This window comes from Nilaparvata lugens, chromosome 6 (genome assembly GCF_014356525.2).
Source record: "Nilaparvata lugens isolate BPH chromosome 6, ASM1435652v1, whole genome shotgun sequence".
Lineage (NCBI taxonomy): Eukaryota > Metazoa > Arthropoda > Insecta > Hemiptera > Delphacidae > Nilaparvata > Nilaparvata lugens.
In genome coordinates, this window is record NC_052509.1 from 1,006,332 (window position 1) to 1,032,513 (window position 26,182).

A 26,182-nucleotide genomic window follows, 5' to 3' on the forward strand; every position below is an offset into this window, starting at 1 on the left:
AATCTTGATGAAAAATCTTGGTAGGTATTATAGTATACGTTTATTAGTATCTTTCCTATCAGCTTGTATTTATTCCAGGTTAGCTTTCAAAGCATTTTCTGATTTTTTCTAAATTTTATTGTCCTATAAAGAAAAAGAGGGATGGCTCTTTTGAAATGTCGGAAATTTCAAATTTCCTTCAATATGTTTGAAGATTTAAAGCCAGACCATTAGGATAAGCCATGACTTTTCGAGCAAAAAATCAGTATGTTTGTACAACTACAAAAACACAGTTAATCATCAAACTACGTTTTATTGTGTTTTGTAATTTAGTGTTTTACCAATAAACTTTTATGATTTTTCTTGTAGTTTGCTCCTATTGTTCCTCTTTTATGTTTTTTATGGCTTTTCAATTTTGATCTACATCTCCTATTTACTGTGATTTTTAATGTATTTTGTTTTTGTATCATTTATATTATTTAATATTCGAATATTGTAATTTTTATAAGTTTTTGCTTGTATCTGTTTTTTACTGTTATTTTTCTTGTAAAATTGGTGTTGTGCCGTTGTAAGTTGAATAAATAATAAATAAATGATTCTCCATCATGAAGCTGTAAGTCGGTACCATAGAGAAATAATAGCACATGAAGATGGAAATAATATCCCATGGTATTGGAACACTTATGTTCTAAGTGTGCATCCGATTCTTTGTTAACACAAGCCGAATACTGCCGACTACTGCCTACTATCACTGTTTTGGCCGAGTGAGAGTATAAGACCAGCACAGTATGAGAGACTACCAGCGTCACATAACTTCAAGAAAAAGATCTTCTAGGACTATTGGCTTTAGTTAACACAGAAAAATCTTCAAGGACTATTGGCTTTAGTTACACTGAGTATGAACGCACTATACCATTGGCTATCTTCTCATGCTATCTTATCTCTATGGTCGGTGCCCATAACATCTTGGATAACTTGCGAATTATTTAAATCATAAATCGAACTCTTTCCACTAAACGAACTTCAAACTTTCTACAACGCACAACTGACAAGATATCTTACAATAATAAATAACTGACCAACTACCGATCAACACTACGGATGGATATCGAAGTTTAACGATAAATCACATTATCCTATCAATAGCAAGTATCGATATAATAGATGAGATATATTCAAAAACTGAATCGATGTCTTCCAATCATCAATGTTATTTTAAAATCGAAATATTTTCAAACCAGTATGATGAAAGATTGGCTTCTAGGAGAAATAAATGAAAAATATCAGTTTTTCTTGCAAAAACAAGAATAACATAATTTGTCTTAGGAACAGACACTGAAGCGGTATCATATCCCACTGTATCGTATCAATGAAAAACTAAAACATCAATGCTAAAGTTGAGCAAGACAAGTTAAGGTATGAACATACTTACGCAACAATTGCTTTAAGCGCTTATTAATAACGTCATTGCCTTGTCATCATCCGCCCATTAGTTCTCCTTGTATTGGTTTTGTAAGATGGGGTCCGCCAATCAAATTTGAAAGACTAACGTGAACTGGGGGGTTTGTAATGGAAATTTTGAAACATTTTCATATTTCTAACCAATCAATGATTATAGCAGAATCTGCCTAAAAAGCAGTCGTTAGGTCATGTCAGAGACCCTGAAAATGATCAGTTGCGACCTGAAAACTCTGACACCAGACCTGAGCCAGCCAGGTCACTCGATATTATTATAGCAGAATGAAAAAATCTACGTTTTAATCATCAATGTTTTCCCATAGAAACGAATCATTAATATTCATTGATTGAACACCAATTGGTCAAATATCCAAATCAAGTTATAAGAGACACCATTTTAAAGGTACGATGTTTAAATTATTGAAAGTGAAATGTAACCTTCCTTTTAAGAAAAATGTAACTATCGTATTTGGGAGTAGAGCAAATTAGGGCTAAGGCTGTTCCCAGTCTCACCAGCTTTATAATTCAAATTACAAAATGATTTTTATAATAACGAATAAGTGAATTTTCTGAGAAAAAAACATGGATGTTCAAATACTTTCTGGGTAGGTTTGAATGTGATATTGTAGTAGTTATCCTTACTGAATAAAAAGATGTTGTCTTATCACAGATTTATTAAAAAACAAGATACCGGTTTCGGTTGTTACACCATTATCAAACTTTGGTACACTCACAGAGTTTAGAGACTAGAGATACAACCGAAACCGGTATCTTGTTCAAAGGTGTGTTTTATTCATCGATAACCATCCCTAGTTTCAATGCATGAATGTGATTTAGATGTTATGAAATGATCATAGATGATTTTTATCGACCCCACACACCAAACTGGACAAGAAAATATAGATTTTCAAACATGGAATACATCGTTGACAAGAAAATATCAATTTGCAAATATCGATCTTAAAAAATCGATTAAATTGATTATAATAAAATATCGATTTGCAAACATTGATGACAAGATATATCGATTTTCAAACATCATTACCAAAAAATGTTGTTTTCCAAGCATCGATCCTTAAAAATATCAATTATCCCAACATCGATCTATCGTTTACCATACATCGATCCAATTATTGACAAGAAAATATCGAAACCAACCCATCAACCATATCGACTAGCGAGTATCGATCATCAAACATTTTTGACGGGAGACGACGTGGTGAGGACGGGCGGCTCAGGCTGGTAGGGCGTGGCGGCTGCCAGGAAGGTGGCGATGCTCTGGTAGTAGCCGGGACACGTCCAGGTGTCGTTGTGCGTGCCGGCCGCCACGTGCACCAGCTGGCGCAGTGGACTGGACGTGCAGCGCGCGTGCAGCTCGGTCATCATGGCAGGTGGCACCAGCGAGTCCAGCAGCCCGGAGATGAACAGCGCCGGAATGCTGATCTGCGACACTTTGTGCCGCGACAAGTACTGCAACCACATGTATACGTTAAGGTCCGTACAGATTTACGCGCCGCGAACATGAGCAATTCACTTTTAATCAGCTGATGCCAAGATTTTTATATCTGTATCTTACCGTTTCTGTAAAAATACAGATATAGTCAGCTGATTAAAAGTGAATTGCTCATGTTCGCGGCGCGTATATCTGTACGCACCTTTATTCATTCAATCTAACAAACATTCACAAAATGCACTCTTATTTTTAAAGATACTGATTATAAAACACGATAAAAATGATGAAGTAACCTTTATTTTATTACACTACTAGTTTCAAATCTTCAGGAGCCGTTTTCAAGTGTAAATTAAATAAACTAGCGACCCTCTGGGTTGAAGAACTTGCTTATGAACTGTTGTATTGATCTTTGAAATCCGCAACTTGTAATATTTATAGAGAGTTGGTGAGAATTATTATGGAAACAGCTTAATATCTCTTCTACATGTATGATATGACAGTAGGTTCCATGGGGATATTATTCCAATTGAAAAAAAAACTAATTTCTGTCGCTTCAAAACTTTTTTCAACCATCTTGGATTCGTCATAATGGATCCAACTTCATTTCTAATCCAGCTTCATTTTGAATCCAACTTCATTTCGAGTCCAACTTCATTTTTTCAAATGGGAAGATGGCCATGTGATACATGATTTCTATACAGAATTTCAAAAGGAATTTAATTGCGAAACCCGTACATAAATATCTTAAACCTTTCAATGATCTCAACATTTAAATATACTAATAAATGATACAAAAATTTAATAAAAAATTAGTACGTACATTGGATAACCAAGTGTTATTGAACACTAATAGTAGTAGCTTCTACTCAAAAATTCAACACTTTGAACAAAAATAATTATTCATAGCAAATTTGTCAACGTCAGAGCATACTACATCACAAGTAGTATTATTAATTACGCGTATGTTACAGACAGGCAGACAGACGTTAACGGAAGCGAGAACTTATAAATTAAATATGTTGTGTATTATTCAGCTGAAATCATTAGTCGGCGCATAAAGTCTGTCAGCCTGACTGTGTGATAACTCCCAAATAGCATCAGCTTTTTTAAATGAATGAAAAAATTACAGAAATAGCATGCAATTAATTCCAGCTGTCTAAATGATAAATCAAAACAATTTTTTTCCTTATGCACTTTCAATGTTACACCTTCAATAAGTCAAAGGTGAGAACTCGCTATCGCTCGTTCAATAAACAGCATTGAATTAATGCTAGTTTATGTTCATATTATGAGTACTACTTTTAGATTACTAAATAATAAATTAAAATAGCTAGTAGTTATGTAAACAGTAGACCTGACGCAGTATTCTCATCCACAAGTACCTTATGGAAATACAGCAATAGACTGGCTTTTCCACACATCTGTGTAATCACTTGTCAGCTGATTTATGATGAATGATTCTATAGTCTGATTTTTACTCTGATATTGGCGTATGAAGGAGGCTCCTTTTTCCTTTTATATTATCCTTGAAATGCAAAATTTCCAAAAACCTTGTATATACTTCGACGCGCAATTAAAAAAGGAACATACCTGTCAAATTTCATGAAAATCTATTACCGCGTTTCACCGTAAATGCGCAACATATAAACATTTAAACATTAAGAGAAATGCCAAACCGTCGACTTGAATCTTAGACCTCACTTCGCTCGGTCAATTAAGATTGAATACTTTGTTAATATATTTCTACATTGTAAAAAACGATATGGCAACTTTGCAGATCTAGAAAAGGATAGAGCTATCTGCTTTGACGAATGATAGACTAGGATAGCAACACGAATTTTAATCAAATATTGTCATTATAACATGCACCTCACTATAGTTGTTCATTGGAAGCACTGCTATGACAGTCGTCTTGAATTTTGAGAAAATGTATTTAAAAGTTACTAGTGAGCAAGAAGTCAGGTTTGTGAGTCGGGTGATCGAAGTTATGCCATTTGTTTTGCTTGAGAAGCCGTTTGGCTGCAGCAGCACTGTGAGGCCGAGTTGTCATGCATCATAACGATTCCGGTTGAAGTTGATGTATTTAACTGATGTATTCAATTTTCCGGCACCATTCACGCACATCATCACTTCTAAAGTTTGTGAGTTTTGTGAGTTGTGGCCTTAGACCAGTTATAGAATAGACACGACCCATTGTATATTCATACTGAAAGTCGATGAAGCCAACATCTACTGCCATATCGCCAAATCGTGACGTCATCATCATCTAGAAAACTTTTCTTTAGAGTTTGTTCACATTGTTTTCCATAGCAGATTGTGTCCATTCCAGCGGGAGTTTACCATTTTAATGAATAATAATTTACATCCTTCTGAAATAGATACAATCTGAAAGTTTTCTATCCGATGATGACGTCACGATTTGGCGATATGACAGTAGATGTTGGCTTCAGAGGCTAGACTTCCCAGCGTGTCTATTCTATAACTGGTCTAAGGTTGTGGCATTGTGCTTCAGGAGCAGAGCTGTCATATGGCAAGTGGAAGACTGAACCGGCTCAGAGCTGAATGTACCTGCACAAGAGAAAACTGCACAACCTGGAGGCAACTTGACGATCCGCACTGCGACTGCAGTGATATCCAGTCAGATGACCACCTGTTAAAATGTCGTCTTGCTCCACAATGCACAAGACATTATATTTTTTTGCCGAGCGAAGTGAGGTCTAAGATTCAAGTCGACGGTTTGGCATTTCTCTTAATGTTTAAATGTTTGAATGTTTAAATGTTTAAATGTTTAAATGTTTAAATGTTGAAATGTTTAAATGTTTAAATGTTTAAATGTTGAAATGTTGAAATGTTTAAATGTTTAAATGTTGAAATGTTGAAATGTTGAAATGTTGAAATGTTGAAATGTTGAAATGTTGAAATGTTTAAATGTTTAAATGTTTAAATGTTTAAATGTTTAAATGTTTAAATGTTAAATGTTTAAATGTTTAAATGTTTAAATGTTTAAATGTTTAAATGTTTAAATGTTTAAATGTTAAATGTTTAAATGTTTAAATGTTTAAATGTTAAATGTTTAAATGTTTAAATTTTTAAATGTTTAAATGTTTAAATGTTTAAATGTTCAAATGTTTATATGTTGCGCATTTACGGCGAAACGCGGTAATAGATTTTCATTAAATTTGACAGGTATGTTCCTTTTTTAATTGCACGTCGACGTATATACTAGTAGTTCTGTGAACAGTAGACCTCACGCAGTATTGTCATCCACAAGTACCAGATGTCAACTGTTTTAAATGTTAACAAACTCAGTTCACGTTTGAATTTGTATTTCATATGATATAATTAATCCAGTTCCGTGATGATCTTTCTATCTGATGAAAATTAATTTTTTAGAATCAAAAATATTATAATTTCTCCAGCATTATTTGGTTCATTTGTTTATTTTTATTCACCTATTAAATTAGTTTTTTCGAATGTGAGAATATTGATTCTGATGGGCACGCATAATAATACCATGACTGCAAAACAAAATATTGAAACCAAAGACCTTAAAGCTGCGATTAGACCAAATTTATTAAAAAATGTTAATAACTCAATCCTTTTAGATTATATTAGATTGAACATAACTTATCATACACATGATGAACATATGTGTTTGTCAACTTCCGTTCAATCTAATAGAATCTATAAGGATTAAGTTATAACCATTTTGTTGATAACTTTGGTGTTCATCGAGCTATCAAATACATAAAGTCTGAGTTTTCAAGTGTTTTAAACACATATATAACAATATTATTCACAAGTTCTTCTTGTTCTAGTTGGAGTTTGTGCTAGGATCATTTGAATCGGCATGCTTATGATCAATGGTCTGGATCTGTTTTTAGGAATTTGCTGTATTCTTCCTCATTCATCAATTCCTCCAGCTCATCTTTCTTATCAAACCAGCTTAAAGATATAGCCTACCTCTTTAATGTCTTTGATTGAAACTATAGACCTTATACAAATACAGTAATAGACTGGCTTCTCCACACATCTGTGTAATCACTTGTCAGCTGATTTATGATGAATAATTCTATAGTCTGATTTTTACTCTGATATTGGCGTATGAAGGAGGCTCCTTTTTCCTTTTATATTATCCTTGAAATGCAAAATTTCAAAAAAACTTGTATATACGTCGACGCGCAATTTAAAAAGGAACATACCTGTCAAATTTCATGAAAATCTATTACCGCGTTTCGCCGTAAATGCGCAACATATAAATATATAAACATACAAACATTTAAACATTAAGAGAAATGCAAAACTGTCGACTTGAATCTTAGACCTCACTTCGTTCGGTCAACAAGTTTTTTTTGGAAATTTAGCATTTCAAGGATAATATAAAGGAAAAAGGAGCCTCCTTCATACGCCAATATTAGAGTAAAAATCAGACTATAGAATTATCTATATATATATATATATAAAAGCGAAATGGCACTCACTCACTGACTCACTCACTCACTCACTCACTCACTCACTCACTCGCATAACTAAAATCTACCGGACCAAAAACGTTCAAATTTGGTAGGTATGTTCAGTTGGCCCTTTAGAAGAGCACTAAGAAATCTTTTGGCAATATTTTAACTCCAAGGGTTGTTTTTAAGGGTTTAAAGCTCGTCTTTTAGCATGTATATTCTTCTTCTCCCAATCTCTTAATTATAATTGAAGGGGTCGGGAGAAAAGAGTGCCAAGCATCATTTTTATAGTTTTGAGATATCAGATGTTGAAAGTTTGACTAAATCCATAAATAATATGTTAGTGCAAACAACAAATCAAAGTTTTTTAATTTGAAGTTCATGTATCTATGCACTGTTTAAAGTGAAGATTGAGGTAAAAAACTCTATTATAAAAATTATATTTGTCATATAAAAAAATCTGTACTGAAAAATGTTGCTTGGCACTTTATTTGCCAAAAAAAAAACTACATAATATAAGATTATACCACCATGTATTAATGTTTTTTTTAAATGTTATCTTAAGTACCTACATCATTATTTTTAAATTCAATAAACAAAATATAAATGAAATTCCATGGTTTTGGGAAAAATAAAGGATTTTAAGAAGGAGCAAAAATGGTTGAGAACCCCTGTCCTACTCAATCATGATGTCTTCTTCTTGGTCTTCTCCTGCAGACTGTAGGCTGTTGTAATAGCCATGGTAAATAGGAGGAATATACGGCAACAAGGATTTGACATCATCTAACTTCTTCTTATTGATAATGTTTGGTGCATTCCTTTTCATGTGGAGTATTGAAGCAGAAGTCCTTCCACGTTTTTTCAGGTTCAACACTAGAAAATCTTCATTCATTTTGTGTTTGAGCTTCATCTCGGATGGTTTGCTGCTGTCAAATTTGAAACAAATAGCCTTCGAAAATCTGGGAAGAGTAACACCATCTGTGCAAAACTTATGTTTTGTGTTGAATAAGTTCTCTTGCAACTTAGTCAAGTCAAAAATATCCTCACTCATCAAACATGTTACAATGAACTTGTTTCTTGTTCCACATTTTGCTACGATCTCTCTCCATTGCTCAGGATTATACACATTTTGACAGTGCTTGGTATGATATTTCTCTATTATTGCAAAGTCTCGGTCCGATGGAAGAAAAGTATGGCCAGTTATCAGGAAGTAATGTTCTATTGACTCAAAACGTTTACTACGTACAAGATGTGACCAAAGTGACATAATGTTCCAATTTTTATTTTGACCACCGCAGTTGTCAGTAAATATTACCAACTTTTTTGCGTGGACATTAGCTACAGACAAGTACTTGATAATACAACTCCCTATCTCATCACTACCCCTTTTTCCAACTGTTTCGTCCCACATGAACATAAAGCCTTGTCCAGAACTGCAGTTGTGAATACCTACATTATAAGTCCACATTTTCCTGCAATAAAATGCAGGTCCACAAGACAGTTTCGGTGTAGGAAGGGTTTGTTGTAAATCAACAGTGATGACATGCACATCATTGGGTGTCTCTTTACTCATAGCTGTGTAATTTTTCAATTTTTCTCTGGCACTATCTGCCCTACGTAAATGGATTTCTTTCTCTAGTTTTGCTGTCTGTTTTTGCTCAGCACTAGCATTGGCATCATCAATGATAATCTGCAAACTATCACATTTACTGCATGTATCAGATTTTGGGAGTTTAAAGCCAATATTATACTTTTCACAAAATATTCTCCTATACTTATCCTCACTAACTTTGGGAAGATTGTTAACTTCACAAAAGTTCAGGTAATATTCATTGTACAAACTTCTTATTGTAATGTCACAACCCAATATACCTTGTTAGGATTTTGTGCTCTACTATAGTGAGACTGGTACTTTGGTATTGCTTTAATGTGCTCATGTACACTATTTTCTGCTTCAGCTGAAACCTTGTGAGGTCTTGTATCATGGGTGCCTCTTTTGTCAGAAGATGGGGTAGATTTTCAGAAACTATTTTTTAATAATGTTGTTGATTCGACCTCTTGCATTTTGTAGACCATGAATGCTCATAAACGATTTTTTGCAAACTCTAAGAGATGAACCACTTTGAAGTTTGATCTTGAAAATGAAAGTGTTTTGTTTGTATGAGGCCTCAGGATTTTGACAATAACGACGTTTGATAGGAATTTTTTCTATACACCCAAAAAGATATGCATTTTGCATATTGAAATTTCCCATATCCCAAAATGCATTGAAGAGAACAAGTTTTTGGTCCTCAGTGACTTTCTCATGACATTTAAGGGGGCATTTGCACATCTCACCTAAAGTCCTGCCTGGTATATTCTTTCCTGACTTTGTCTGATATGCTCTTCCTTCATTCCGCCTTTTCTTTCTCAAATCAACTTGCTTCATGTGTGTTTTGCGTTTTCTTTTCCTTGGGCTTTTTACCGGAGTCAAAATTGGAGATCTTGATGAAACATTGGCAATGTGTTGTGGGCTTGGTGCTTGCAAATCTTCTACCTGTAAAAATAAATAAATATTGATTGTAAATTATTTTTTAATGGCATCAAAATTATTAAATATTTTCGACTTAATAATATTATTATTAATATTATTATTATTATGTTAACAATACCTCTAAAAAAGCCTCTTGTTCAGAGTCAATTGCGGCCTCTGGAGTAGCATCTAGCCCAGCTTCTGGAGCAATCTCTTGCATAGGTTCCAAAAAGTAATCAGCTTCCTTGACACATTTCTGAAAAAGCAAACATATACCTACATTACTGTAGTCCGTTCATCTCATAATCATAATGTTTTTATTCAACAACTTGGATAGAATCAAGATTTTATTTTAAAACATCTACTCATGTGCTTGTTTACATAATAATGTTTTCTAAAAAAAACCTCTAGGCTATGCTATTATAGCCCAATATTATCAGTAAAACTCCACGATTTGAAAACATTTTGCAACTGTATCTTAAATTATGTTTTTTGAAAATGTTGTTTAACTAATCTTTGAACCTCGCCTTAGGCTTTTTAACCTTTAAACTAATGAATGGTTGTTGTCAAAGACTTGAAAAATGTTATTAATAACTATTTCATATTAAAAAATCGCAAAATTTTAGGGGTAATAAAATGCCAACCAACATTTCAAATATTTTTGGGGAAACAAAGTGCTAACCATCAAAAATGATTTATCGATTTATCTCTACCAGAAACGTTTTTTTAACATGGTTACACTTTATTCTGGTGTGAAATAACTGTTTAATAATTAAGTTGTGTTTTAAAGTAATATTAAACTGATATGCATGCACTTATAACACACGATGCTAACCTACAATGTTCATAGTTCTAGGTTAGGGTTAAAATAATGCTAAGCAACACTCACCTTAAAACCTGAAACGCCATTTTCCTCATCATTGGGAGAAAAGTCAGGATCACTATCAGTATTGTCTAGTTCTGCATACAATCATTACGTTTTCATAATAATCCTTCAGATTTCTGACACATTTCCTCTTCCTCTCCATTTTGAATATGATGCTTGGCACTTTCTTTCCCAAACAACATTAAACAAACAGTTGAGGAAATAGAATGCAATGTAAATTTAGAGCTATCTAGTGGCAATAATTGCAATCTGATCAGTGCTGCTTGTAGTCATTTAGTCTACTACCAGATAGCACTGCTAGTTCAGTTCAGCCGAAAATGATGCTTGGCACTTTTTTCACCCGACCCCTTCAATTGAAATTTCCATATCATATGTTACTATAGAACTATAATCTAGATAGAGTACCTCTTCGAAACAGTTGTTAACTGACAACTAAATTAATAATTTTGTCAGGTTGGCATTAAGTTGAGTTGACTTTGTTAGGTTGGCACCAAGTTGAAGATTTAAATGCATTTATCGCGGAAAAATTGATTGGGCACTGCTACTTCAATCCTGGGAATATTATATTTCTAGCCGTCAGGCTCGCTTCGCTCGCCATATCCGTTTAGCCAGACGTTCAGTCTGGACCCCCGACTGGATTGTCCTAACATATGATAAAAATGCTCAAATGAAAAATGCAGGCGAGCGAAGCGAGCCTGCTGATCTCATTCTTGGACGATCCAGTCGGGGGTCCAGGGGGCGGAGCCCCCTGGCTAGACGGATATGGCGAGCGAAGCGAGCCTGACGGCTAGTTCATCATAAATCAGCTGACAAGTGATTACACAGATCTGTGGAGAAGCCAGTCTATTGCTGTATTTCCATAAGGTCTATCTATAGTTTCAATCAGGTACTTGTGGATGAGAATACTGCGTGAGGTCTACTGTTCACAGAACTACTAGTATATTTAATGACAAAGCTGTTAAAACAGTTGAATACTACTACTCCGATATCGGCTACCTGACACCTACGAAAGTACTCATAAAGTTCACTGCGGAAACTTGAATAATTCATCGTTAAATTTATGCTGAAATGTTTTTTCTGTACTATATTTGCTGAAATATTTAAACTTTTGCTGAAGGTGATGCCCACATGAGCTCTAGTAGGCTTTTGCATGAGTAATGAGACGGATGATAATCAGTGATGAAAGGACCTTCAGTTTTAATTGGGTTCCGAACCAACCGGAAAGCGATTTCTCAACTCATAAATCATATTCAGAAGATTTGGCTCGAGTGATCACCCTAACCGACACGGGTAACACCTCGCAACTACCACTTGGCAGAAGACACAAATGAGGCAATGATGATAAATTAATACATATAAGATGAATATATAAATTGATTAATTAATATTCTACCGAACGATTTTATAACAATTATTAGCAAAGATTTTAATCAGCACAACATATCAACTGACCTTATTCTTATAAAAATAGAGCGGCACAGACTTGAGAAACTGCCATTGAAAGAGAGCTTGTGCCATTTCTGGTATGCTGGTGAATGTATTCTCGAGAATGACGCACCACACTTTGGCTGCGTATTCTGCCCTCGCCACCAAGTCTATGGCTACTGCACCCCCTGAAAATACAACAAAATATTAGGCCTACATAATTTACACAATTGATTAAAAAATTGACATTTCTATCACATAAAGCAATTTGCATAACTGATCTCCAGGTACACTGGCAATTTAAGGCTAAGCAACAGGCTAAAAAAAGCTTTTTACTGGTGATACTTTTCAAAGTCAAGTTTTTCGACTTGTATAATATAAAGTTATTCAAAATAAAAAGTTGTTTTCGATTATTAGGTACTTTTTGAGATATGAGCGCCTGAAGTTAATATTACTGGGACTGAGCATTCTTCAAATTCGGTAAAAGATAAATTCATGATATTTTGAGAAAAAAATTCTTCATGGTATTGTTGATAAAATTACTGAAAACATAAATTTTTGAGAAAGTTCTTCCATTTTCAAAAAATAACTCAAACTTCAGGAACTTTTTTATCCAATCAACAATACTATGAAGAATATATCCTCAAATGTCATGAATTCGAAAGTATTTGTCCCAAACATTTGAACTTGAGGCTGTGCAAAGGCTAAAAATAAACTTTCTACTGGTGATATTTTTCAAAGTTTTTCGATTTGTATATCATCAAACTATCAGGATGAAAAATTTTTCTCAGGAAAACATTTTTTTTCTATCATTACTTTTTGAGATATGAGCGACTGAAGTTTGAATTTTTGGGACAGAACATTTCAAATTCGGTAAGATATAAATCCATGAGACTTAGAGGATGGATTCTTCATGGTATTGTTGATCTAGTAAAACAAAAGTATTCTGAAAATATCAATTTTTGAAAAAGTTATTCAATTTACCAAAATATTCAACTAAAAGTTATTTTTAGTAAATTGAATAACTTTTTCAAAAATTGATATTTTCAGAAAATGTTTGTTTTACTAGATCAACAATACCATGAGGAATCTAGCCTCTAAATCTCATGGATTTATCTCTTACCGAATATGAAATGTTCTGTCCCAAAAATTTAAACTTTAGGCGCCCATATCTCAAAAAGAAATGTTTTCCTGAGAAAACTTTTTCATCCTGATAGTTTGATGATATACAAATCGAAAAACTTTGAAAAATATCACCGGTAGGAAGTTTATTTTTAGCCTTTGCACAGCCTTAAGGCGCTCATATCTCGAAAAGTAATAATCGGAAAAAATGTTCCAGAGAAAACCTTATTTTGAAAACTTGATAGTATTATTTTCTGATAAGTCGATGTATACATATCGGAAACCTTTGTAAAATATCACCATTACAAAGGCTTTTTTGTTGCAAACATTGAAGTATTGACTAATAAAGAGTATTTTCATTTCATGCTGGGTGGTTTCAGATTTACTAACCGAGCGAGCGGCCGAAGACAATGATCTGTCGGTGGTTGACGTCAGGCCTTGATGTGAGGTAGTCGATGGCCGTGCGCGCGTCCATGCTAAGACCGTGCTCGGATGGCCTTCCTTGCGACAGGCCGTACCCCCTGTACTCCACCATCAGAATATTGCAGTGCAGCTGTCTGAACAGAGCTGCCGCGTTCTGCAATCTGTCAACACAACACAGCAAATGAGTGAATGTTATTATTAAATAGAAAGACTGTAAGGCTCATATACACCATCTCAGTTTGAATGGAGAAAAATCAGCTGTTCGTTTAAACCCGGAATGAAACACATTATGATAAACGCAACCATATCTACAAGTAGACGTGGTTAAGGCTAAACGCACACCAGTTAGTCAAGACAACACTAACTTAGTCACGTTTAGTCACAAGGCTGGTGCAACAGCTAAATGACGACGATCCAGATTAATTTTAATTTTAATAATTAATTTTAATTTACCAGGCCAGTGGATAGGACGCAGGGGGCCAATCGAGTTTCCAGCACGCTCTCCAGACCTTACACCACTGGATTTCTTCTTGTGGGGCACAGTAAAAGATGAGGTGTACAAACGTAAACCAAGTAACCTAGACATTCTTTGGAATGAGATTCAAGCAGTGTGTAGAGAAATCTCATTGGACGTTTTGATACGAAGTACAGAATCAGTGGTGACTCGTACTCAGAATTATTGTATTGATGCTGCATGTCACCAATTTGAACAGTATTAACATTTGTTATTTATGTTTCATTTACATTGGACTTTCAGCTTTCTATTTTCCTGAAATTTAACTTTGTAGAACGGTAAATAAATTTTCTATGAAAGTTCAAAGTGTGTATACATTTTTTTGAAGCACCCGGTATAAAGTTATTCAAGATAAAAGTTGTTTTCGATTATTAGGTACTTTTTGAGATATGAGCAACTGAAGCATTCTTCAAATTCGCTAAAAGATAAATTCATGATATTTTGAGAAAAAAATTCTTCATGGTATTGTTGATAAAATTACTGAAAATATAAATTTTTGAGAAAGTTCTTCCATTTTCAAAAAATAACTCAACCTTCAGGAACTTTTTTATCCAATCAACAATACTATGAAGAATATATTCTCAAAATGTCATGAATTCATCTCTTACCGAATTCGAAAGTATTTGTCCCAAACATTTGAACTTGAGGCTGTGCAAAGGCTAAAAATAAACTTTCTACTGGTGATATTTTTCGATTTGTATATCATCAAACTATCAGGATGAAAAAGTTTTCTCAGGAAAACATTTTTTTTCGATCATTACTTTTTGAGATATGAGCGACTGAAGTTTGAATTTTTGGGACAGAACATTTCAAATTCGGTAAGAGATAAATCCATGAGATTTAGAGGATGGATTCTTCATGGTATTGTTGATCTAGTAAAACAAAAGTATTCTGAAAACATCAATTTTTGAAAAAGTTATTCAATTTACCAAAAATAACTCAACTAAAAGTTAATTTTAGTTATTGAATAACTATCTTAAAAATTGATATTTTCAGAAAATTTTTGTTTTACTAGATCAACAATACCATGAGGAATCTAGCCTCTAAATCTCATGGATTTATCTCTTACCGAATATGAAATGTTCTGTCCCAAAAATTTAAACTTTAGGCGCCCATATCTCAAAACTTTTTCATCCTGATAGTTTGATGATATACAAATCGAAAAACTTTGAAAAATATCACCAGTAGGAAGTTAATTTTTAGCCTTTGCACAGCCTTAAGGCGCTCATATCTCGAAAAGTAATAATCGGAAAAAATGTTCCTGAGAAAAACTTATTTTGAAAACTTGATAGTATTATTTTCTTGATAAGTCGATGTATACACATCGGAAACCTTTGTAAAATATCACCATTACAAAGGCCTTTTTTGTTGCACACATTGAAGTATTGACTGATAAAGAGTATTTCCATTTCATGCTGGGTGGTTTCAGAGTTACTAACCGAGCGAGCGGCCGAAGACAATGATCTGTCGGTGGTTGACGTCAGGCCTTGATGTGAGGTAGTCGATGGCCGTGCGCGCGTCCATGCTAAGGCCGTGCTCGGATGGCCTTCCTTGTGACAGGCCGTATCCCCTGTACTCCACCATCAGAATATTGCAGTGCAGCTGTCTGAACAGAGCTGCCGCGTTCTGCAATCTGTCAACACAACACAGCAAATAAGTGAATGTTATTATTAAATAGAAAGACTGTAAGGCTCATAGACACCATCTCAGTTTGAATGGAGAAAAATCAGCTGTTCGTTTAACCCCGGAATGGAACACATTATCATGATAGATGCAACAATATCTACAAGTAGACGTGGTTAAGGCTAAACGCACACCAGTTAGTCAAGACAACACTAGTGACGTTTAGTCACAATACTTCACATAGTTGCTTATGAAGTCATGTCTAATTGCAATGACCAATCAGTGTGAGCTGCGTCACAAGCAGTTAAGTGAAGAACTTTGACTAAACGTGACTAGTGTTGTCTTTGCAGCTTTTGCAGCCTAGCCCTAGCATCGATAATTCCAAATACAGCTCTGATCATGTCTTGTCTAGTCTTGACTAAGTGGTGTGCGCCTAGCCTTAGCGTTTAACATAGATGGTGCACATGCCCCTTAGTTGTGCCTCTGCGTTCTAGGGTTCTACAGTTTATCGACACAATAAGTCAAGCATATTAATCAATAAGGGGACTCAAATTTGTCTAGCATTTATTAAAACATAGCTTCACAGGTTTATGAACAGCTGACTATATAGACTAGTAGTTCTGTGAACAGTAGACCTCGCGCTCAGTAAGTTACATTGACCTGTTGTTGTTTTCTCAAAAATTAATAAATAATTTATCAATTAAAAATGTCTAGAAAAAATCCTAAATCAACAGCTTTCTGTCCTATCGTACCGTGACGTGTCGTCCCGGAATGTGAGTGTGAGCGCTGTTATCAGGTCTGACTGTAACTGTCTACAACGTTGATGGAAAGATACATTTTCAAGATGTTCGATGTTTTTGAACGGGTAGTATTATAGTCCACTAGACAGCTGATTTATGATGAATAATTCTATAGTCTGATTTTTACTCTGATATTGGCGTATGAAGGAGGCTCCTTTTTCCTTTTATATTATCCTTGAAATGCGAAATTTCAAAAAACCTTGTATATACGTCGACGCGCAATTTAAAAAGGAACATACCTGTCAAATTTCATGAAAATCTATTACCGCGTTTCGCCGTAAATGCACAACATATAAACATTTAAAAATTAAGAGAAATGCCAAACCGTCGACTTGAATCTTAGACCTCACTTCGCTCGGTCAATTAATCAATAAAGGGACTCAAATTTGTCTAGAATTTATTAAAACATAGCTTCACAGGTTTTTTGAACAGCTGACTATATAGATCAAGGCTATGAAAATCAGATATATATTGTTTACAATTTCATTGAAATGAAAGTAAAGCCCTGTCTTTAGGTTAAAACTACAGATGTCGTCACCGATTCTGGGTGTCATGTCGGCGCAAAATCAAAAAAAGCGAAATGGCCGCTGCTCAAGAGATTGCATTTTTTCCAATAAAATGAACAATGTAAAATGAATTTTGATTTAGATAGGAATCTTTTACGCCACTCATTAGCTTGGATATATTGCACATACACATTCAACGTGCTAAGGCAATACTACCTGTAATAGTGACTTAAAGGAATGCACAAGATAGTGCTAGACTAATAAACAGGTAAAATCATAGATATGGTATTGATTTTGTCAAAATCAGATACTGGAACAAAAACAAAATCATATTCACAGTCCATGGAGGTAGATATTGAGAATCTATGTATTTTTATTTTTATTACAGAGATACCACAGCAGCTCCTCACATACGATCAATTTAATAAACTAATCAACATATTCATGTAAAACTCCCAATGCCTAATTTATTGAATAAAAAGACTAAGAAATTGTCAAAAACCACAAATTTTATTGAAAGTTAGAAATAAATACCGGTTTCGGTTGTTACACCATTGTCAATCTCTGATAAACTGAAAGTCTGGGTTTGACATATGTGGTTTTTGAAATTTCTTACCAAATATTTTTATTTAATATGAACAATTACCACAATTATTATTATTATTATTATTTTTCATCCACTGACCTCCTATAAAAGGGGTATTTGGACTTGTCAATGTCGTAAGTCAATAAAATACAGAACATAAATACATAAATGATAAGTCAATATATTTCTTTTCTCTCCAAACCTTATCTCGACGCTCGTGGTTTAGAACATAAATAGGCACATGAAAAGTCAATACATTTTTTTTCTATTCTCTCTAAACCCCATTTCGACACTCGTAGTACTCTCTGAACTCTTCATTTGAGTACGCGCATATGGACAGCAGCTCCTTCTTTAATTGTTCTCTGAATTTTGTACCAGTCATTTCTTTTATATGAGCTGGCAATAAATTATACAACCGAATACCAGAACTCCTAACACCTCGCTCATACATGGTTGTCTGGTGTGTGTCGTCTCTTAGGTTGTTCCTATATCTTGTTGGGTATTGATGGAATGTTCCGCCTGTATTAAATTCATGTAGATTTTTCTTAATGAAGCAGATTGTTTCGAAAATATATAGGCTTGGGAATGGGAGAATTTGAAGTTTTTTGAAAAGGGGGCGACAACTTGTTCGAATTGATTCTCCCATCATCACTCTCAATGCCCACTTCTGCATTCTGAACACCTCAACTACGCAGCTTGAATTTCCCCAAAAAATGATGCCGTAGGTCAGGTGTGAGTGAAACAGTGCGAAATAAACACTTCTAAGAGCCCTGGAGTCCAATATAGCTTTCAAATTTCTCAGTACGAAAATTGCTGAGTTCAGTTTGTTTTTGAGGTATTCTTGGTGAGGTCTCCAAGAAAGGTCAGAGTCAATCACCACTCCAAGAACTTTTATATCATTCACGGATTCTATTTTATAGTCTCTGATACTTAAATTATTTTCTCTGGTAGTTCGGAATGGAATTTCTTTAGTTTTGTTGGTATTTAACAACAGCATGTTAGCAGATAGCCATTTTTCTAAATTAATAAGGGCAGTCTTACTCTCCAATTCCACATTGGACTGACTGCTGCTTTTCAGTAGAATACTCACATCGTCAGCATATAATACACTTTTAGCTGGTTCAAGGTATGATGGCAAGTCATTAATATATATAATAAAAAGCAGGGGACCCAGTACTGACCCCTGGGGGACCCCGCTTCTCGTCTTCATCCATTCTGAATGGTACTCATGGGTATGAGAGTCAATAACTACCTGCAGCTGATACCTCTCGTTGAGGTAGGAAAAAACCATCCGAACACGGCGCCATCGAATCCATACAATTGCAGCTTTTTTAACAAGATCTCTACATTGATAAGGTCGAACGCCTTTGAGAGATCAGCTATCAAACCATTCACTTTGGATTTTTTATCAACAGATGATAATGCCTCATCTACAAAAGAGAAGAGAGCATCATTTGTGGAGTAGTCTGGCCGGAATCCAAATTGGTTAGAGACAGTAGGTCTATTTGTTTGAAGTATTTTCTTAATCGTCTTAGCACGGCATATTCAAGATTTTTAGAAATATAGGAGTATTAGCAATAGGTCTATGGTTTTCAGGAAGCTCTTGATTGCCTTTTTTGTAAACAGGAATTATTTTCGATAATTTCAGTTTAGATGGTACGTAACCCGCTTTCATGGAGCTATTGAATATAAATGTTAGTGGCTTGAGGATAGTTCTGCTGATTTTTTAACTAAGTAATTTGATAAGTTGTAACAGTCGTAGGATTTCTTGTTTTTTAGTGATTTGATTATTCCTCTAAGTTCTTCACAGCTCAATGTATCGAAATCTGTAAACTTTGTATTTCTTTGGTTACCGGCAATTTTAAATACTGATAGAAAATCATCCATGCCATTCTTTTCTAAGTGTGCATTCTGAATTTTAAGTGGTGTGTTTATGAAATAATTATTCAGGATATTGGCAGCTTCTCTTCCGGTTTTGATATTTCCTGTTTCATCAGCAATACAAGTCTCTGAAGTTGAATTATCATCTCCACTATAACAATATCATCTTCTCAACTACACAAAAAGGGAAACCCCTAATTTATTTATCTATTTTATTTCGCCAGTAGGGATAGCCGACACGATTTTAGCTGGATTCACAAACAACAGTGACAGTGAAAATATAATTCCTATGAGTTCTAATGGGATTATTCATACCCGCTCGGCCAGGCTGAATGTGAATAGTCCAATTGGAACGCATAGGAATTATATTTTCACTGTTACTATTGTTTGCGAAGACGTTGCACCAGTCAGTCTGTTAGCACTACCTGGTCGCGGGTTCAAATCCCGCTGATAGGCAATTACGTTTGATCATTTCATCGCACTTTTCATTACCCACGCACAAGCAAATAGCTCATGTGGGCATCATCCGCAATGAAAAATTGACATTGTGGAAGCATACGGGAAAACCAAAAAAATTTTCTCACTGACCCTACAATAAAATCCTATTATATTAAGCGAGCAATTTCTGTATTTTTATATATTTATATCTGGTTATTTATGTTCAACGGATCTCGAAAACGGCTCTAACGATTTTCACGAAATTTGGAACATAGTAGGTTTATGATATAAAAATTTCGAATGCACTAGTTCTCACCCTTGGGAAAACTCGCTGAACGACATTAAAAGGATAATTCATCCTTGGCTGAAACAGCTGTGGATAGTAAAAAAGTGAATGAGCGAGTGAGTATGTGAAAAATCCAAATATCGCATCCCCGAAATTCATAAGATGACATATAGCCAGCTGTGAAATTATAAACACGATATTTTATAGAATTGTGCTCTGTTTATCAATAAATAAAAATAACTAGCGAAGCTCGGTGCCTCGACTTAACACACCTATGTCCCATGTTTCGAGCATTGCAAAAAGACACTAATTCAAATAGACTTAACCATAGATGAACAATAGCGTAAGTAGATATCCCATGGTATGGGGCGTTTATGTCGCAAATTTTATTGTTATCTCAAGCCGATTATTATCGATTACTGACGGTTTTTACTCACTCGACTTAACACACCTATGTCCCATGATTCCAGCATTACCGTGCAAAAAGTCACTAATTTAAATAGACTTAACCATAGATAACAATAGCGTAAATAGATATCCCATGTTATAGGGAGTTTATGTCGCAACTTTTATTGTTATTTCTAGCCGATTATTATCGATTACTGACGGTTTTTACTGTTTTGTTGGGGTGAGAGTGTATGAACGGCACAGTATGAGAGACTACCAGCGTCACACAGCTTCACGGGAAAGAACTACGTGGACTGTCGGTTTGAGATAACAGTAATTAAGTTGCGACATAAACGCCCTATACCATGGGATTGTTTTTCTATGACTTAACACACCTATGTCCCATGTTCCCAGCATTGCCGTGAAGGAAGACAATCGTCGGAGCGGTAGCAGCCTGTTCCTCGCGCTGTCGTATGAAGTACAGATGAATGAGAGTGCCATCGATGCTTCGCATGTGAATACTCTCGTAGGGCAAACCGACCACATGCGGAATTTGCACAAACGTTCGCGAATGAAACGAGTCTTCAGGGTGGTAGAGAAGGTGGTCCTGAGCTCTGTACAGAATTGCTGTAAACACATAAAGTAGTATTAGAGCAGATGAGATGGCATGTTTTATAACTTGAAGCATGTCGACAAAAATAAGTTATGTGCCGGTTGCAAAAAGCGAATGAAATTTGAAAAGGTATAGATTATTCCAAGTCTGGTTTAGGTAATACCTACACATTTATAATCAATTCAACCAGATTTCAGCGAATACTTAGCCGTGATAAAAAATAGCCATTCAATAACTATTAAAAAATAATGCTTTTCCCTTTTGTGTAGTTGAGAAGTTGATATTGTGGTAATTATTCATATTGAATGAAAAAGACTAAGAAATTGTCAAAAAACCACTGATTTATTGATAATTAGAAAGACCGGTTTCGGTTATTACACCATTGTCAATCTCTGATAAACTAAACTAAATACAAGAGCAGCAGAATTTATACTAGTAGGCGAGTACTGCTATTGGTCGAGGGCATGAACGCCTGCCATTGGGCCCTCGACCAATAGCAGTACTCGCCTACTAGTATAAATTCTGCTGCTCTTGTATTTAGTTTTAGTTTATCAGAGATTGACAATGGTGTAATAACCGAAACCGGTCTTTCTAATTATCAATAAATCAGTGGTTTTTTGACAATTTCTTAGTCTTTTCATTCAATAATGCTTTTATTCAATCAAGAGCTTTTACAAACACAATTTTGTAATAATTTTGAGTCAATACAATATAAAATACCTTTAAATAATAACTTATCCACAGAGTAAACTGAATTCCATTCAATCACAACAATGCATGAAAAAGGATTGTCTGTTTCATTGTTAAATCACGACTAAGTGCCAAAAGCCGTTTAAATTTTTACCGTGATTAATTCACGAGAACCAATCAGAGAAGCCATCTTATCAAAAAGGCCTTCTGTGATTGGTCCTCGTAAAATTAACCGGCTTTTGTGCAACCGGGCCTAAGTGCCCTAATGCTAGTCTCTGTACAAAGTATCAAGTGGGATTCACATCAAACTGTCACCATTGGTTGAATGGGTAGCATTGATGTTAAGGCCATCACACACCAACATAGCGTAGCTATAGTGAGGTCCACGTTATAATGGCAGTGTGTGATTTGCAATGGTGTTGCTATCCTTGTCTATCATTCAACAAAGCAGATTGCGCTATCTCTTTCACGCATTGCGATGTTGCCACATCGTTTATCAACAATATAGAAATTCAACTAATAAAATAACAAAATATTTAATCACAATCATGAAAATTTATTATTACATCTTAAAAAAATATCTTTTCTTGACAAATAAAACATGATTATCTATTTTCAACAATAATGAACAGTTAAATTGATCAGATATACCATTATCAGTATATGACCAGCTTATCCTGCATTTGGAGAGCAACAAACTTATAACAGCACAACAGCATGGATTTAGAAAGCGCCTGGGCACTACAACTGCAATATCTGAATTGTGTGACAACATAAACCAAATTTGGGAGGAGGATACTGTTACGGAAGATGTTAGATCATCTCGCGTTGCCCGGTCGAACCACTGTTGCTCCCCGGTCGATCATCAATCGCTCTGCTGGAGTGACGTTCGGTTGCGGAGCAGAGCGAGAGTCTGTACGCACCTATAGACTGGCTTCTCCACACATCTGTGTAATCACTTGTCAACTGATTTATGATGAATAATTCTATAGTCTAATTTTTACTTTCCTTGCCCTATTACTATAGGTAAGGAAAGTATTGCTTTCCAAAAAAAATTAAGGTACCCTAATTTCAAGTTTTCTATACGTTTCAAGGTCCCCTGAGTCCAAAAACATGATTTTTGGGTGTGTGTGTGGGTGTGTGTGTGTGTGTGTGTGTGTGTGGTGTGTGTGTGTGTGTGTGTGTGTGTGTGTATGAGAGTATGTGCGTCTGTGTAGACGATATCTCATCTCCCAATTAACGGAATGACTTGAAATTTGGAACTTAAGGTCCTTACACTATAAGGATCCGACACGAACAATTTCGATCAAATGCAATTCAAGATGGCGGCTAAAATGTTGTCAAAAACAGGGGTTTTCGCGATTTTCTCGAAAATGGCTCTAACGATTTTGATCAAATTTATACCTAAAATAGTCATTGATAAGCTATATCAACTGCCACAAGTCCCATATCTGTAAAAATTTCAGGAGCTCCACCCCATCTATGCAAATTTTGATTTTAGATTTCCAATTATCAGGTCTCAGATATAATTTAAACGAAAAATTTCGAAAAGTGGAAAAGATAGAGCATGGAAATCTCTTCAATTAATGTCTAGTAACATTTTCACCTAAAATTGAAAATAAGCTTGAAATTTGAGAAAATGTAATTATTCAATTGCAAACTGTTGATTCTATTAAATCATTCACTATGAAGTGATGGCAGATCTCGTGTGTATCCAGCGTTATTGAACTGTCACCAGCTGGCTCAGATCTTTGACTTGAGATGCGCGTTTACACTAGCGTCAGGTTATCAATTTACATAATGACAAGGAAAGTTGTGTGAGTGCGCCACACCAGATTTTTACTCTAATATTGGCGTATGAAGGAGGCTCCTTTTTCCTTTTATATTATCCTTGAAATGCAAAATTTCCAAAAACCTTGTATATACGTCGACGCGCAATTAAAAAATCTGGTGTGGTACACTCACACAACTTCCTTGCTCATATTCGAACTACGATCAGACTTTGTATATGTGTAATATAATTGTTTCAGAGTACTTTTTCCTTTGTGTAAATTGTGAAATTCAATGATTTTTTTAGTCGTCATTTTTTTAAAGTCGTCAAAACAGCTGTTCTAGCAGATAAATATCTCGACTATGTGTGTCTTTTTATGAACTGCTCTACCTACCTACCTCATGCACGAGAAGGAGGTTACAAAGTCCATTTCAAGGATGGGGTGGACCCCCCATTAGTTCCCAGAAAGGAGACTCATGCCAGTTAATAGAGCTGATAAATAACTATACAGAGTAGAATTTGAAAAAAATCGGTTAAGTTATTTGACTGACATGTCATTGATATTGGACTTATGAATAGCTACCCATGGCTCGAATTTCAAAAAAACTTGTAAATACGTCGACGCGCAATTTAAAAAGGAACATACCTGTCAAATTTCATGAAAATCTATTACCGCGTTTCGCCGTAAATGCGCAACATATAAATATATAAACATACAAACATTTAAACATTAAGAGAAATGCAAAACTGTCGACTTGAATCTTAGACCTCAATTCGTTCGGTCAACAAGTTTTTTTTGGAAATTTTGCATTTCAAGGATAATATAAAATGAAAAAGGAGCCTCCTTCATACGCCAATATTAGAGTAAAAATCATACTATAGAATTATTCATCATAAATCAGCTGACAAGTGATTACACAGATGTGTGGAGAAGCCAGTCTATTGCTGTATTTCCATAAGGTCTATAGTTTCAATCAGGTACTTGTGGATGAGAATACTGCGTGAGGTCTACTTTTCACAGAACTACTAGTATATTTAATGACAAAGCTGTTAAAACAGTTGAATACTACTACTCCAATATCGGCCACCTACACGTACGAACGAACTTATAAAGTTTCCTGCGGAAACTTGAATAATTCATCGTTAAATTTATGCTGAAATGTTTTTTCTGTACTATATTTGCTGAAATATTTAAACTTTTGCTGAAGGTGATGCCCACATGAGCTCTAGTAGGCTTTTGCATGGGTAATGAGACGGATGATAATCAGTGATGAAAGGACCTTTAGTTTTAATTGGGTTCCGAACCAACCGGAAAGCGATTTCTCAACTCATAAATCATATTTATTCAGAAGATTTGGCTCAAGTGATCACCCTTCTGACGGAAGCTTGCAAACACGGGTAACAACTCGCAACTACCACTTGGCAGAAGACACAAATGAGGCAATGATGATAAATTAATAGATAAATTGATTAATTAATATTCTACCGAACGATTTTATAACAATTATTAGCAAAGATTTTAATCAGCACAACATATCAACTGACCTTATTTTTATAAAAATAGAGCGGCACAGACTTGAGAAACTGCCATTGAAAGAGAGCTTGTGCCATTTCTGGTATGCTGGTGAATGTATTCTCGAGAATGACGCACCACACTTTGGCTGCGTATTCTGCCCTCGCCACCAAGTCTATGGCTACTGCACCCCCTGAAAATACAACAAAATATTAGGCCTACATAATTTACACAATTGATTAAAAAATTGACATTTCTATCACATAAAGCAATTTGCATAACTGATCTCCAGGTATACTGGCAATTTAAGGCTAAGCAACGGGCTAAAAAGCTTTTTACTGGTGATACTTTTCAAAGTCAAGTTATCCGACTTGTATAATACCGGGTGCTTCAAAAAATGTATACACACTTTAAACAATCGTAGTTTTACCACTCTACAAGGCTAATGTTATATTTCTTCGCCAGGTGGCAGCATAATCGTCCCTCTATGTTATATTGTTAGTTGGAATTTGTAATATCAACATGGCGGACGTACGTTTGAGTTTTGAAGAACGTAAGCAGGTTATTAAGTGGTACTGGAAGTTTTAGAATGTAAATGAAGTTCAAAGACAGTGGAGAAGGGAGTATGATACAGAACCACCTTCAAGATTAACAATTACACGCATACGAGACAAATTCCAAGTTCATGGAACAGTGTGTGATGTGCATAAAGGTCATTCAGGTCGGCCTCGAACAGCTACAAGTGATGAGTCATCAACGGCAGTCTTGGAACTGTTTCAACGGTCTCCTAACAAATCTTCAAGTCAAGGGGCACGTGAAAGTGATGTAAGTGCTAGCAGCGTGCTACGCATTCTGAAGAGAG

At 35.1% G+C, this 26,182-nt stretch overlaps 1 protein-coding gene across 1 annotated transcript in view; it reads right to left on the minus strand.

Annotated features, from left to right (window-relative positions):
* Positions 1-1,671: 1,671 nt before the first annotated feature.
* Positions 1,672-26,182, minus strand: part of LOC111058220 (protein ABHD13) — a 36,490-nt gene continuing 11,979 nt past the window's right edge. Inside the window, exons 2-5 of the mRNA XM_039429916.1 lie at positions 21,129-21,360; positions 15,666-15,859; positions 12,195-12,355; positions 1,672-2,907 (exon numbers count right to left, since the gene is read on the minus strand). Of these exons, the coding sequence (XP_039285850.1) occupies positions 2,629-2,907; positions 12,195-12,355; positions 15,666-15,859; positions 21,129-21,360 (866 nt within the window). The 3' untranslated portion in view covers positions 1,672-2,628. The remainder of the gene's footprint in view (positions 2,908-12,194; positions 12,356-15,665; positions 15,860-21,128; positions 21,361-26,182) is intronic.